The sequence below is a fragment of the Mixophyes fleayi genome, chromosome 2 (assembly GCF_038048845.1).
Source record: "Mixophyes fleayi isolate aMixFle1 chromosome 2, aMixFle1.hap1, whole genome shotgun sequence".
NCBI lineage: Eukaryota > Metazoa > Chordata > Amphibia > Anura > Limnodynastidae > Mixophyes > Mixophyes fleayi.
This window is the reverse complement of record NC_134403.1, coordinates 365105313-365122265: the sequence shown is the minus strand read 5'-3', so window position 1 is coordinate 365122265 and position 16953 is coordinate 365105313. Positions and strand designations below refer to the sequence as shown.

Below are 16953 nucleotides of genomic sequence, written 5' to 3'. Positions count from 1 at the left end.
ATTACACAGGTGGTACTATGTCCCCTCGAGGCTACAAAAAATATACCCACAGATCAGTGAAGACTGCTGGAGAAACTGTGGGCAAGTGGGAACATTTATACATATATGGTGGGACTGTCCCGGGATACGACCATACTGGACAGCAGTTCTAGCGTTAGCTTCAACAATTCTAGATACTCACATCCCACCCGATCCCAAGCATATCCTGCTACCGCTGCCCCTCCCTGACCTCACCAAATCTGCTCATAAACTTCTCAGACACATCGTCAGTGCGGCCACATGTCAGATAGCGGCCTTTTGGAAAAACTCCACGCCGCCAACACTCCAGATGGTCTGCAGTCGGATCTGGCACACTTACCAGATGGAACATATTACTAGCATACTGAGGAGCTCCTCCGTTGCCTTCTACAAGGTCTGGTCCTCATCGGCCTTAGATCATAATCAACCTCCACTCCAGTTTTAGTGGAACCTGAATATGGAACGGTATTTCTAAATAAGTTTATTTCTCTTTTGTCTGATACGTGAATCCTCATTTCCCCACCCATTCCTTTGGTCCCTGCATCTCTCCCCTCCTATTCATTACCCCCACCCCTTCCATATCCTATAATTTTGAAATGTTAAAACAACATCTTTACAGTTCTGGATAAATACGCAATTATCTTCCGACTCTGGTAGAACTAAGAGAGTGTTTATGCGCCCTGCTGTATGTAAACACGTGTTACTTGTTACTGATTAACCACTCGAGATTTTGTAATGCTTTCTGTAAAAAAAAAAGGTGTTTCTAATAAACAGTTTAAAAAAACAAAAAACAAAAAAAACAATACTGGTTAATACATACAGACAGAGAGGTAAGAGATCCCTTCTCGCAAGATTGCAATCTATAGAACGTTGGGAGTTTGATACACAAGGGTAAGTGCTACATCATGTTGCACATTGGACCAGTTAGAATGCAAAGGTTACAAAGTATTGAGCGGGCCGTGTGATCAGCCACACAGCAATGTTGGTCAGAGGGTTGCTGTCTTGTGTTAGCTGTGTAGAGAGTGGTATTAGGGTAACCTAGGGCGATTAAGATTAAGGGCTAGATTTACTAAGCTGCGGGTTTGAAAAAGTGGGAATGTTGCCTATAGCAACCAATCAGATTCTAGCTGTCATTTTGCAGAAGGTACTAAATAAATGACAGCTAGAATCTGATTGGTTGCTATAGGCAACATCCCCACTTTTTCAAATCCGCAGCTTAGTAAATCTAGCCCTAAGTCCTTGTCCACTCATACAAAATGGAGTTTATGACATGCATACTGCGTAATACTTCTAAATCTTTTAACAATATTTGGGCACCGTGGATATCATTTTTTCAAGTTCAAACTCCTTTTGCCATATGACTCCTCTACAACACTCCACTTGGTATCCTTCCTCGATCCTTTACCGCCTTCCCTCCCTTGCCTTCCCCTTCTTTCTTTTTTTCCTTTCTCCTGCTTTGCCCCTATTTTTCTTCTATTGGTGGTTTTGCCACACCGCCCCCCTAGTCTATTTGGTTTATTTCTCTCTGACCAACTTCTATTTTCTCTGTTTCCTCTTTCTCCTCTCCCTACAGTTAAAATTTGGTCAATATCATGATTCTGTTTTGTATGATATACACTAAATGTATAGGTCCGTGAACTTGTTTGACTTGATTGTTATGGATATCATCTTGGACTGATGTTTATTATTCACCTCTCAAAAATAAAACTTTAAAAAAAAAAAGATTAAGGCTAGATTTACTAAGCTGCGGATTTGAAAAAGTGGGGATGTTGCCTATAGCAACCAATCAGATTCTAGCATTCATTTATTTAGTACCTTCTGCAAAATGACAGCTAGAATCTGATTGGTTGCTATAGGCAACATCCCCACTTTTTCAAATCCGCAGCTTAGTAAATCTAGCCCCCAGTCCTTGTCAAAATTGGGCGCTAACAGCACTGGAGCACGAACCAGGGCTTCCTTTAATGACTGAAATGCCAGCTAACAAGCATACATCAACCATAATGATCTGAATCTGCAATTTACAACTAATATTAGCTCCCAATCAGTCCAATTCCTTGACTTAGATATTTATATTGAAAATGGTCAAATTGAACAGTATGAACTACAGGCAAACACCCTCAAAGAACAGTTTTTAGAGAGGGACTATAACCTTGAAATTGTGGAACAAGCCTACAATACCATAAAATGTGCAGATAGAGAAAATCTCCTTTCTACAAAAGATAAGAGAGAAGATTTTGCACAGATCCCCTTTATTACCAGATATAGCCGAGATTCAAAAAAGATCGAGAACATCTTCAAAACACTCTGGAAGGTGTTATTAGAGGATGAAAGAAATGAGAGAAAATGAGAGGTTTATTTATACAAAGGCAGATAGCATTAGAAAACAGTTAGTATGCAGCACTTTACCCCCTAAGACCACCCACCCCGATAGTACATGGCTTAAGGAAAGAGAAAAGAGATTCTATCATTGTAACACATGTATGGCATGTAAGGCTTCTCGTCAAATGTCACCGGAGAAACATACAACACTGAAACTAAACTCACATGTAACACTGCAGGGGTTATCTATTTTCTACAGTGCCCCTGCGGCCTACAGTACATTGGCAGGACCATTAGAAAACTACATGTGAGAATATCCAAACTAGGGATGTGCACCGGCCACTTTTGGTGTCTCGTGTTTTGTGTTTTGGATTCGGATTTCCTTGAGGTTTTGGGTTTGGATTTGTTTCGCAAAACACCCGACGAAAGGTTTTGGTTGGGATTTAAAGGTTTTGGATTCGGATTTATTTTGAAAAAAACATAAAAAGTGTTAAAATCAAGTTTTTTTGGTTTATTTTCACTCCTACGCTATTATTAACCTCAATAACATTCAATAACAATCATTTCCACTAATTCTCAGTCTATTCTGAACACCTCACACCTCACAATATTGTTTTTAGTCCAAAACAGGCTCTACTGAGGCAAGATGTCGTCCTCATCCTCAACCTCTGATTCCTCTCCCCCTACAGTGTGTACTTCCTCCTCCTCACACATTATCAATTCGTCCCCGCTGGACTCCACAACCACAGGTCCCTCTGTACTATCTGGAGGGCAGTGCTGTACTTGATTGAGGAATTGATAATTCATTTTTATGAACATCATTTTTTCAATGTTCTGAGGAAGCAACCTCCTTCGCCGCTCACTGACCAGGTTCCCCGCTGCACTAAAAACTCTTTCCGAGTACACACTGGAGGGGGGACAACTCAGGTAAAATAGAGCCAGTTTGTACAGGGGCTTCCAAACTGCCTTTTTTTCCTGCCAGTAACAATATGGACTGTCTGACATGTCTATTTGGATGGTGTCAGCAAAATAATCCTCCACCATTTTTTCTATTGTGACAGCATCCAATGCAGCAACAGTAGACATGTCTGCAATGATTGGCAGGTCCTTCAGTCCGAACCAGATGTTATCAGCATCCCCGCCAGCGGGTCTTTTAGGAAAACTGAGCTTTTTCATCGCAGCTTTATCCTCCAAATTTTTGTTTTCCATTATATGTAGCACAAGAGAGCGTACCCCTAAGCCACACACACTCGGCAAAGCCTTTAAAAATTATATGCGGCACAGGAGAGTACCACTGGACTTATACTGCAGAATCAGTGAACTTTGTAATATTGCAGTACCACTGGACTTATACTGCAGAATCAGTGAACTTTGTAATATTGCAGTACCACTGGTGGACTTATACTGCAGAATCAGTGAACTTTGTAATATTGCAGTACCAATGGACTTATACTGCAGGATTGTTTTTGGATATATTTTTTTATTTCTTTTTTTTATAATTATTTATTTTTAATTTTTTTTTATAACTTTTTTTAATTTTTTTTATAACTTGGGAATAATGGGGAAATAACAATGCCCTTAGAAGGACAGAGCACAGAACACAGCACCACTGGACTGAACAGGACACAGCACAGGACCCAGCAGCACCACTGAACTCAGAAGGACAGAGCACAGGACACAGCACCACTGGACTGAACAGGACACAGCACAGGACCCAGCAGCACCACTGAACTCAGAAGGACAGAGCACAGGACACAGCACCACTGGACTGAACAGGACACAGCACAGGACCCAGCAGCACCACTGAACTCAGAAGGACAGAGCACAGGACACAGCACCACTGGACTGAGCACAGCACAGCACAGCACAGAATATAGCAGGGCAGAGGACCACCTAACACAACCTCCCTCTACCCTGATCAATGCCTGCATGAAGATGGCGGCGGCCAGCGGGGAATTTATAGAATCCGAGTATCGCGAGATCCGACAACGGGATTATGACTCGGAGCCTCGCTTTCAGTTTTGCAATTGGCGGGAATACCCGGATCTGTCTCGGATCCAGCTCGGATTGGCAAGGTTCGGGTGGGCTCGGATTTCAGATATCCGAGCCCGCTCATCCCTAATCCAAACACCACGAAAAACGTCTAGAAAAACACAGTGTTGCAGAACAATTTGCCTCACACCATGACCCGTCGTTACTCACCTTCATGGGTATTTAAAAGGTTCTAAAACCAGGGAGGGGAGGGGGCTATCTAGGTCTGATATCTTGGGAAGATTCCAAATTGATCTACAATATGAAAACCCTCCCACCAGGAGGACTAAATATAAATTTTGAACTTAACAGCTTTCTCTGAATCAGATAGACTGCCCCAGCCAAATATGAACCTCTGTTTTTCGGACTAAAAAAGCCTTCTCTCAATACAGGTAATAAAATGGATGACCACACACATCATCTCTGCTTTCAGATAACTGATCACCATTCAGGAATATACACATCCTTTCCATATGTTTGTTTATTTATTAAAACAGATGTTTTTAGGAGTCGTACTTATTATTTTTTACATTAATCATGATTATGTAACAAATATGCACCAAAATAGAGGAGCCGTACAAAATATTTACAATATCCATGTTTATTTAACATATGTGTATCAAGGTTATATGTTATAATTCTGCTACGTTGTTTATTCTGCAATTTTATATAAGAACTCTTCTCTCTTAACAGCTTCCTCCAACTGGCTACAAGAACTGTCAATCCAAACTCGAAGCAGTAGATGTTTGGTTTCCCATCTACCAATTAGACAACAGACCCTGTTGTGGCGCTCTTTATAAACACTCTCACCTACACATAGAGAGTTCTCTTTATCCCTGATGAAGCCTTTGAGCGAAACGCGTCGGCAACACAATTTACACAGCAGAAGAGAGAACGGCATTTCTTCTCCCACAGACGCATGTGCATGCCCACCTTTGATCTAGCCGCGTCCGCGACTACCCTGTCAATACGAAAACCACTTTTCTCTCTACACATCCATAGGAAATCATAAAGACGAAGCGACGTTTTCACATCCGTTCAAAAAAGTAAGTCTCACCTTTCTTTTGCCCATTATTGATGGGGCTAATAATGGACTGAGCACTGACTGCAATCTATCGAGCGAATATAGAGGACTACTAGAGGACTACTGCAGCTCAGCATAATCGGACACAATATCTATGTATGCCAATTCAGGAGTCGTCATTGTTTGATTTAACTCTTGCTTACAACCAGCGGCATATAAATATTGTGTCACGATCTGCCTGCAGCATACTGCCTTGCCTGGCAGCTCCTGCCTTCTGGACTATCAGACTTTATCATTGGTGTTCATTTCATGTGTTTGCAGCAGTACCTCTGATTACCAGAGGTGCTGCTATTGTGCCTGTTGTGCTCCTAGTTACTTAGGAGTTAACTCTGCTTCACTAATTATTCCATGCACCTGGGTGTGTTCTCATTTCCCTTTATATACCTGTCACTCCCAGCACACATTGCTGGTTATTGATGTCATATCCTGTTGTTGCACCCTGTGGATTCTACCTCCTACCTTGCTCCTGTGATCATGCTGCATTGGGATCCCAACATACATTCTGCTGCCCTGTTTTCATCTGTGAACCTGGTACTTTCCTGTGCATCTCCCTGTACTTGCTGCCTGGAATCTTTCCACACCTCCTGTTTACCTGCAACTGTGTATACCTGGTAATTTCTACAAGACCATTATTACATCATCTGTTCAGTCTCTCCAGCAATAAACATTTTTTGTTTTTTCACCTATCTATGGCTCCTTAGCTCTATTTCTACATTGATCAGTGACATATTGCACCTCTTGGATTATTTCCCAGTATGAACTGTGATATTTTCGCAACATTTATATAATATCACAGTACCCAGAAACAGGGATCTTCTCTTGACACTATGACTCTCATCCATCCAGATACCACCCTCCACTTGCAATCTGAGGGACCCACACCCTTGATTTACACATCTCTACGCCAAGGGGCATTATTTGTTTATCCATGCATACAATATTTTGCATATTATAATGAGAAGACTCTGTTTTCAATATGAATTAGTCACAAGTTTATTTTCCTGTTCCAGTCACCTGACAGTTCAACGATGAGAAGTCTCCGTGTTCTCTGCTACTGGTGGCAAATTATATTAGCTGGTAAGAGTTTATAATCCGCTCTTAAGTTGCTTTAAAAGCTATATGTGTGTATGGAGGCAATAACAGAGTGACATTATGTCTTTCTGTTATTCTTATATATTGATATAATGTGTTTTGCCATTTTTTTCAACTGGTGTATAAGTTCAGAGGAAAGTTACGAACAATGTGGGTTATTTACAATCTGTAAATGTACAGTAATAGATGACAACTAATCAGCAATTAGCTTTGATCGCTCTAACGGAACTTAGACAAAACAAATGTATGATGGGTTTTTGCACCTAGTAGCAAAGTAGAAATGTCTAACAAAATGAAGGTGTTTTAGATACTATCTTTCTTTGATGTGCAAATATTACATTGAGATATATTTCCAAGCTAGATATTGTTGTTGGGTGTGGTACGGCATATCGATGCCGAGAAGAACGACATGACTCACCCCGACGTGACTATTCCGAAGAAGCTGGTTCCCGACCCTGCCCTATGACCACTCCTCTTTACCCCGACAGCAGCCACTGACGATGAAGCAAGAAGGTGGCTGCAGCTGATGACATCATTGAGCATGCCGACGGCATTATCGCTGTTGTTAAGGGGGTGAGGAAAGTATGCACCTGTGTACAATGTATAATCCTTTCTAAAACACATTGTACATGGGTGCATACTTACCTCACCACCTTAACAACAGCGATAATGCCGTCAGCATGCTCAATGACGTCATCGGCTGCAGCCACCTTCTTGCTTCATCGTCATTGGCTACTGTCGGGTGAGGAGTTGTCTTCGGGCAGGGTCGGGAACCAGCTCCTTCGGAATAGTCACGTCGGGGTGAGTCTTGTCAGGGTAGTCAGCATCGACATGCTAACTACTATCGATTGTTGTTCATACCTTCAAATATTTAAGTTCCTGAAGTCAGCACACAGCAGTGTGGTGGCATGGCCAGGTACACACTGTAGACATGGCTGTGGCACACAGGATTTCTCAGTCTCCCCTAACCCCTTCTCCTTCCACAAAAAACACCTTTCCACTGATGCGCGTGGCAGTGGGACAGTGCCCTCAAATTTAGACTATACCTCCTACTTCGGGAGAGTTGACAGTAGGGATGATTCTCATAGGACAGCCATGTCTTTAAGAGGTCAAAAGGAGCATGATATCACCAACGCTGGTAATGGTTGTGCCACGGGCAGATCAGGACATGGTCTGGGTGAGCTCAGGATGAGATCTGGGGGTAAATGTATTAACCTGCGGGTTCTTCAACACCCGCGAGTTCGGCGTCTTCGGCGTTTAAATCTTAAGCGGCGCTGCCTTGTAAAGGGAAACTTCCCTTTACAAGGAAGCGCCGCTTTGAATTTAAACGCGGAAGAAGCCGAACCCGCGGGTGTTGAAGAACCCGCAGGTTAATACATTTACCCCCTGATTTCTGCTGATTTTCCAATAGGAAATATTATAGGGTACTGTCTTAGTATGCCTCATAAATGCAGCATGTCTTCAGTGGCTTCCTTTTGTAGTTTGATCCCATGACTTAGGCCCCTCCAAGTTCTCTCTGTGGCACACAGATATTATACATGCTTTTTTTTTTGTTTAATTAAAGGTTCCATTAAAGTAATAAGTGTGGAGAAACAAGAAGCCACAGTAGGTGACAGTGTGACTCTTCAGTGCCAGCTGATTACCACCCACACAAACATTTTCCAAATCACGTGGCAGAAAGACTCCGGCAACTTCACCGGGCCGGTGGCTACCTACAGCAAAAAGTATGGGCAGAAGCTAATTGGTTACTCCTCTAATCGTATGCAACAATTTACTGTAGACTCCCTCAACGCCTCGGCCATCACCATCAACCCAGTGACCCTGGAGGATCAGGGATGTTTTACCTGTATATTTAATGTATATCTTTTCGGAGCTAACGTAGGAAGAATATGCCTCAATGTCTTTGGTAAGTATTGAAATGCAGCATAAACTTTCACGGCCTGAATTAGAATAAGATACATGTAAACAGGTGCATTTTTCTGTGTATATTTTGAGTTGCACATATCTTAAGGTATATGCTACTTACAAAACGGCGTATAGATGCGGCAGTACTAACGATAATCATCATTATCAGCTTGATACTGATTACTAATATTGATATATTATGAGGAGTATGACTCATCTATTCTCGTATTCATCTATTTTTGAGTTCTAACTATTACCCTTGCACACCTAGTGCCCCAATGGTACCAGGAAGAACCCCAGCGCTAATCAACACAGATTGGCCCCAATTAGGCTCACATGTTTTTTTCATGTGACCAATTTTTACGTGCTGTAATTTTTTACCTAAAAAAAAAACCATTGGACTAAAATCACTCAAATTGAATTCAGTTTCTCTCATGCTTTTGGCAAAATACAGCTAACTTTTATTTACTTTTAAAATAGATTTAACAAGGGTCTGTGCACCTTTCTGTTATCAATCTTCGTTTGCTGCTCGTTCATTATGACCCCAGTTTTGAAGTGTGCTGGGGATACAACAACTTGTAGTCAATCAGATTATCGGAATGGTCACAGCAGCAGGAGGTGAGTGCGTTGACATTGTGGGAGGCAGTGACCCGTCCATTATTAGTGAGGACAGATCTGCATGAGATGGGGCAATAACATGATGTGGGGAGGGTAATGGAGGCAACAGGAAGACACAGACTAATATTTAAACTGACCATACACAGGCCAATGGCCGGGAGTCAAGTTTCATGACGAATTTTGTCACATAAAAGGGAGGCCAAATTGGATAAGATCCACGTGTTTCGTATTCTGTGCGAGCAGCTGGATCACTTCAGATTGGGGTCTGTTAGTATGGTTGGATGATTACCATACGCATATTCCTATTGGGGCATTTTTTTGTTCATGCCCAACAATGATCCTATTTCAAGAGGATCATTATGGGGAATTCCAGCTGTTTTGGGGCCTTACCCTCACAATATCTGCCCAATTGCCTGTTATCGGCTACGCTATCCTAATGTGAGGCTCCCGTCAAACTGGTGCACGATTATTGAGGTATCAACCTCGCCTTTATAATGGACCTACATCAGCGGGGCATGGGCGTACTGATGTATGGAGCCTGGACAGACTACCACCACATATACTGCTCCAACTCTTCTTATTACAATGTTATATGCACTATGCTTAGGGTTGCTATTAGGGGGCTTCTAGAGTAGAAGGACCAAATATGAGAAAATGTTATTTAGAGGACCGAACTATTACTCTCAGACAGACAAGAGCGCTGTCAGTGTTCTGAATCTCACTCTCCTTTCACTTCCTCCTCCTCTACACATGGTAACTTACAGTGGGAAACGTACTGCAAACATTGCTGGTGCAAGTGAGCCTCTGCTCTTTAACCACAGTTTGAAAAGTAGGTGTAGTGAAACGCGTCAAGTAGATTATTAACTGGACTTGAGCTGCAACAGAGGCCTCCGTGATAAAAGCAGACTGGTTTAGGATCCTGCAGTGTCCTGTGGAACTGCTGTGTTTCTGTGATGAGACTTACCAACACCTAGCTATTATCATCAGAAGGGAGATACCTTTGTCCATAATTACAACATATCTACTCTGCTTTTTCCACCTGCTCCTGATATACCAGTGTTATAATATGAGCAGAGGGTTTATGCTGTAACAATTCTATATCAATCTGCTAATCTAGAAGCTAGTGGCAAATTGTTGCGTATAGAGTTCAACTTTCCATATGGATGTTATGTTTTAATAAATTGTGTTTTCTGCAATATATTATGTAAATGATTCTTTTTTTTTATTATATTTATATAAGAGGAAAGCTCTGCAGTTATTTATACTTCCTTTTTTAATACATACAACCTGAAAAGTGTTTAGTTTTAAATTGTATTCAGTGACACACATACAGATACCTCCCAACATTCACACCTGCAAAATTGGGCCAAAATAATTTCCACCACCGTTCCACTAAAAAAAAAAAACACTTCTGGGTGAAGCTTTACCATTTTCAATGTAAGCTCCGCCTATTTCAAGGTCTGGACTGCCCACCGAAGACCGAACTCAGGTCAGAGTTGAGGTATGCATATATTATACAGTAAGGCCACGTGTACAGAAGATGTAAGGATGTCTGGTCCTCTGACATCTTACTGCCATTAGCACAGTAGTAGGATAGACAGTCTTTGGATTAAAGGTATTTTACTGATTTTTCTGCTGCCTTCACTCTGTCTTTGCTATACGTTAAACTATATTTGATACCTGCACACAGTAAAGGTTCTATTTATGAAGCTACAATTAGCCAAATATCCATAGGAAACATCTGTTTTCTCCGGAGCAGGATAAAAAATGTGTGCCATCAGAAGAGCCTAACTTCTCAATGACATCCAGCGCTACCGGAGTGACGACTCCGGATCCCATCAGTATGTACAATGAGCAATAGCTACAACAGGTTACCAGTAGCTGGTGCAAAGGGTTCTGCTCTTGTTATGAGGGAGGATTTTACCAGGCTGCGCCTATGGGCACTGGCATGATAAATAGTGGTGGTACTACATTTTGTATCGCTGAGACAGGCCAATAACTACTAGTGCCCACTAATTACCAAACAGACCCTTCAATATTGAGGCGGAGCAGGTGATTCAGAGCAACGTGTAGGCATATCCAGCACCTAATAAACTGATAAAAAAGCATTAACCAGCGCTAGACATAGATAGATGGCTCAAAGTATATATGAAATAATATAATAATCAGAGACTTTTTTATAATCTTTTCTCTTTTTTTCATTATACCTGGCATGCGCAGGCTATCTTTTATATGGACTATTATTCATTCTATCGGAAATAATCTGTTTTAGGGGACCCTTGGACTTTTTGAATTTTATTCCTCAGCCAATACCATTGTTCTCCATGACCTTTTATGTATTTTTAATGTGACATTTAATTTGTGATAATTAATTACTGTGCATTTTAGAATAAATTGTATGTTTTTCTTATACAATAATTTTCTATAGTGATTATATCATCTATTTGTTTTTTTTTATTGGTTAATGTGAACAAGAGACACCATACCATTCATTTATCCACTGCCATTTATCTTCACCTTCATATTATTTAAACTGCTCATATCCAGTAACCATCTGATTATTATATTATTTCATATATACTTTATGAGCCATCTATCTATGACTAGCGCTGGTTAATGCTTTTTTATCTATGGTACTTAGGCAAGTTAGGGTCATCTTGCCTATTACTTAGCTGCTTCATAGATTGTATATCTGGCTAGTGCACAGTTCATCTTTTGTTACAGCTAATAAACTGAGTTTTCAGTAAGTCAGAACTGTTTGTGCAACACACAAAGTCTGATTATGATTATTTGTAGTTTAAGTACTAGAGATGAGTAAAATTGGGAATATTATCTCAAATCAAGTTTTGCAGCAGTGTGAAATTCTAGTTACTCAAACTGCAAATACATTCAGCAATGTTAGTTTGGGGGTCAGGGGTTTATATGAGAATAGAAAGACAAGAAATGTTTTGCTTCAACTGTATAGTGTTATGGTAATGAGGTCCCTAGGGTAGTATAGCCTGAGGAGGAAGTTAAAGAAGTGCTTCTCCCGTTCGGCGCCCTACCTCCTACAGACTGCGTGGCGGGGCGCTTAGCTGTTACAAGGGCTTCCCCCCGATGCCAGCTCCTTCTGCGGCGTCCTCGTATGGCAGGGTAGCTCACAGCCCTTACTAGGGCTCCCTGCCACTTCTGCCAGTGTCTCCGGCATCTACGGCGCTGGACGTCCCACGACTTCCTCTTCTTTCTCCTCCACTGGTGAACTCTGAAGATCGCAGCGCTGGGTGCCGGCTTATAAAGCCAGGATTGGTGCGCCTGTCCGGCAAATGATTGGCCAGCAGCAGGAAATGAGCCCTGATTGGCTCCTCCTTCTTTGCCCTCTTCCCGGGCACAGCAGTCGCAGAGCCCCTCTCCACAGGAATATTATTAGTTTTTGAGACTAAGTTGGTCCACTGGGAGAGTCTTAGGGAGGAAGAGGTGGAAGAGAGTAATTTGGAAGCAGAAGGAGAATGTAGTTATCAGTTGGGGTGTTGCATTTTGCAAAATGTATAGATTTTGAATAGTACTGGTACAACTATGGTCAATTAATTCTGCTGCGCGGTGTGGTTGAGGTTGGACTTGTAAAACTCAACAAGGTCAAATTCCGGGCAGTGAAACATAAGAAATGTCACAGCTAAATGTACAATGAGGTGAACATTTGAAAACACATTGTTCATCTCTAACTACTCTCCACACTATTGTTCCCCTCTTTCTCTGCTCTGTTACAGGTACCTATATTTTAGACTTCCCCCTACTTGCCTAAACCTCTTTGTGTTTGTTTTGTACATGTAATTATATAGCAGAAAGATAAGGAAACATTTGGTATCTGATAGAATAAAGCCAATGGTCAACACTGCTCAGAGCCGGCTGTGTATTTAGTGGTTTCCCATATTGTGTTAGTTATTAGCTTAATACTATACTATATATTATTAAATATTTACTTCTTGCTTGTTCATGTGTTATCCTATAGGTATCGCAGCTGTTTCTTTTCACTTGCACAGTATTTAGTTTTTGGTCATATCATTGGCTGTTTAAATACATTCCTGCCGCAAGGATCACACAAATTAGTCCTGATTTCCACGGATAGTCAATGGGAATGCTTGTTCATGGAGATGTCCCTATTTTTCAGCACTGACAGTACAAGACTCTTTGAAGCACCATCAGAGAAACAAAATTCTAACTTTGTTCATACAAAGATTGGTATAAGTGAAGGCCTTATAAAAGCTGGATACAGGTGAGGCCTCTAAAGGGTCTATTTATTAATAGGTAAAATTCCCTAAACCTACCCCAGTGACATTTTATTGATAAATTGAACGGGTGAAAACTTACAATCGCTGCAAATGGCAGAGATAGAAAATCTTCATGATAACTGGGTCTTGATATATAGACACCCTTAGTCCTAATTGACTTGAACATTTAATAAAGAGATGATTGCAGTAAGTGAAAAAGAATGTGCAGTTGCCAGTGTTGATGGTACGCTGCTGCCTGTTGTCTGTCTCTGGTATTATGGCCGACCCTCACACACTAATATACAACTTGTTTTATTTAGTCCTACAAAGCAATTTTATGCTTTCCTTTTTTTGTTTGATTTTGGGAACCCTGATATGGTGAAGAGGATGTGCCAAAACCGTCTGCTGACTGCAGTGGAATCTCTTATAGCTATTGGTAAATTACTTTTTTCAGTCGTTCGTTTTCATATAATTTGATTTGAAGGCTGTAGAACCCTTAGCATGGGCCTTAGAGAAAGAGCAAGAAGGGGCATTTGTCTCCTTTTTCACTCTAGGTCAGTGATTTTGCGTCCTAAGGTAAGTCTCAGCAATTTGGCACAAGATGTGCACGTCTGTCTCCCTCCTGCCTGACTGGGGGAATCAGTGTTTCCCGGCAGTGAGGGGATGACATAAGAGCCATGAAGTCGCTACATTTGAGAGAATAAATTCACTTTAAATATGGTTTCTGTAGCACCTCTGCTGGCAGTTTCTATAAAGCGCCCACTACTGTTCCATGTCATTAATATTTTCTAACATTTCAATATATAAAAACTTACATTACATTGTGACCTGTAACAGGATGAAGGAAGTCACAGTAATTTATTTCTTATGTTGCTTCTTGAAAAGTGTATTTTGAGAAAAGGGAGAAACACAGTTATATATGGACCTTTATTCCTGAACTACTATCTGTGAGTTCTCGGTAAGGGAAATAAATTCTTCTTGCAAAAACCAAAACAGATATTGTTAAGTCCCTTCTCTTCCTTCTAAGCAACTATTACTTCCTCATGTTGAAACATTGGCAAGTTTAAGCTACTACTAGAGAGAGGTCGAATCGATTCAGGCAATTTTGGAATCTGTCCGAGTTTCAGAAATTCACCATTGACAAAACAATTTGAGAATCAATCCTGGTTTGCAAAACTTCGGCAAATACGTGGCTCCCACTACATGGACTGTAAGTCACAGATCAATAGCTTTATTAAAAAAAAAAGTGTTGACAGCCGCTCGAACACTCATTCTTCCAGTATTGTAGTAGGGGACATACTGACCAAGGCAAAACACAATTATTTTCTGAGCTGGTCATTGGCACCGTTAGCTCTATAGCTGTACAAATACATATATGTGTTGTGATATACACTTGTATATTTGATTAATCTCATTGACTGGTGCAAAACACATGTTTTAGGAACATTACCTGTCTAGCTGTAGAAGTACACAGTTTATTAAATGCAATCCCAACTGGTGTATTTTTATGACACCCTGACTGACGCCAAACACATATTTCTGTACTAATCGCTAGTCAGTCACTAACTCGTTACAGAACTTTTTCAATGTGTATCCACAGTGTCCAGTTTACTTGCAAAAGTATTCATGTCTGAATATATGTTTAGTTCTGTTAAGGGGAATTGTAACTGCAAAACGCAGTCAGTTACCCCCCACCAAAATGTGGAAATATTGACATTCATATAAATAAATTGGCAACGCAAAACCCCTCATCTCGCCCCTCTTGTGCAAATCATTTTTTGTCGTAACTGTTTGTATTTTTGTCGTAACTGTTTACCTTTACAGCACAAACCTTTTCAGAATGTAAATTCTTAAAATAATACATCCAGTTTAAGTTTACAACACAGCCTGAAGATTTCCTGTGTAAGACATTTTATTGAGGGGGTGGGGGGGGGGGGGCTCTGAATTTTTCCCACTTTTTGGGCAATCAGTGTCTGAGTTATTGCATATTTTTCACTCAGTAAGTTTTTCTCAGAGAATGACCTAGCTTAGCATTAGGAAATTTCCAGATTTTCTTGTTTTAACCTATAAATAAACAAAACCTGAATTTTTCGGGTTATTTCAGGTATGGTCCTGCCTCTATGCCTTTATTTCCGTATATAACCTTGTGCAATTTACATAGCCTAATAGGGATCGTGCGGACACATCATGCTTTTGTTCACTATAGTTTTTTATATTTTATATGGATTTCAAAGATATTTGCTTGGTGAATGTATAGGAGCTTATAACTACTTGCTGAATCTGGATATTACTTTTATTAAAGGATATTGGAGATGTAAGAGTTCTTTTTTGATACATTAGTTTTGACCATTGAAGCTGGCGTACAGTAACATAACTGAAAACTTTCACTGCTGACAGCTCTGCTCCGAAGCGCAGCGCATGTGTGGAGGGATCATGTGATCCCTCCCTGTCACATGACTCACCTTCTTGCAGTCCAGGATCTCTCTGCGTGTGCCCGAGGTTCTCAGTCGGCGCATGCGCTCAGAGATTGAAAGGAGGGAACATCATCGCAGTCTGCATCACATAGGAGGAGAAGAGAAGTGACAAGTGAAAGGTGAATTTTGCACTTCACAGGAACAGCAGTTTTTCGGAACTGCTGTTTGCATGAAGGTCTTATAATAAATATGAAAGATAGTTCAATCCTTATCTATGCGATGGGGATTGAAAATTATCTTTCTTATTATGCAGTGCATCCTAAATATGCCCCCTCTCACCTCTTTGTCTGTTTTACCCAGTTTGTTTATTAGTTTACTATGTTTGTCCCCAATTGTAAAATCGCTACGGAATATGTTGGCGCTCTATAAATAAATGATGATGATAATGTGTCTATGGTCACTGCTGCAGAAGCATCGGTCTACCTGGCTTCTGCCACTCACGTCCAGTGATGCTGTAGCAGTGGCAGAAGAGAGGGGGGGTCCTCTGATAAAGTGGTCAGACCTGCAGGTTGGCACTGCCTAATTTCTCTATTTGACCCATGGGCAGGATCTGCAGTCACTGACTCATGCAGTCCTGGTACAGAAGATGCTTACAATTGCTTCGTCCCCTCTAGCAGGGCCTGATTAAGGGTTCAGGCCGCCCTAGGATAATATGCTCACAGGGCCTCCTCGCCAAGGTAATATGCCGTAGGTATAAATGCTGCAGCCTAGTTGGCCTATTGGAAGAAGCCACCACACGGCCCCAATAAGCACAGAGGTCATGACATTCCCTGCTGAAACTGTCGTCCTTAGAACTAGGTCTACCTGCAAAGTCTGGTAAGCCAACATTGTCACAACCAAGGAGCAAATTTGCAACTTGGCAAAACCATGTTGCACTGCAGGGGGGCATATAATTAAAATGAGCTGCCAGATTTAGAGTTGGGACGGTGCATGTCCGTGCTGAAATCTAAAATCAAAGCTGCCCATTATTTGTGAGCTACATGCAATAGCAGCCTGAATTATCTCTGCGTGCAAGGAAAATGTAATGCAAAAAAAAGAACTAATGAAAAACAAAAAGAACCTTTAATTGCTCACTAAAGAAAAACTACCAAATAAATGAATGACTAATCAATACACTTCTCTAACTACAAACATGTTATTTTAATCTAAAATAAATTCTGTTCTTTTG

The 16953-nt window shown here is 41.0% G+C and overlaps 1 protein-coding gene across 1 annotated transcript in view; it reads left to right on the top strand.

Annotated features, from left to right (window-relative positions):
* The first annotated feature begins 841 nt into the window (after positions 1–841).
* The window catches only part of LOC142139984 (uncharacterized), a 73109-nt gene continuing 56997 nt past the window's right edge, over positions 842–16953 (top strand). The window contains exons 1-4 of the mRNA XM_075197847.1: positions 842–909; positions 5062–5414; positions 6463–6529; positions 8109–8450. Coding sequence (XP_075053948.1) covers positions 6481–6529; positions 8109–8450 — 391 coding nt within the window. The 5' untranslated portion in view covers positions 842–909; positions 5062–5414; positions 6463–6480. The remainder of the gene's footprint in view (positions 910–5061; positions 5415–6462; positions 6530–8108; positions 8451–16953) is intronic.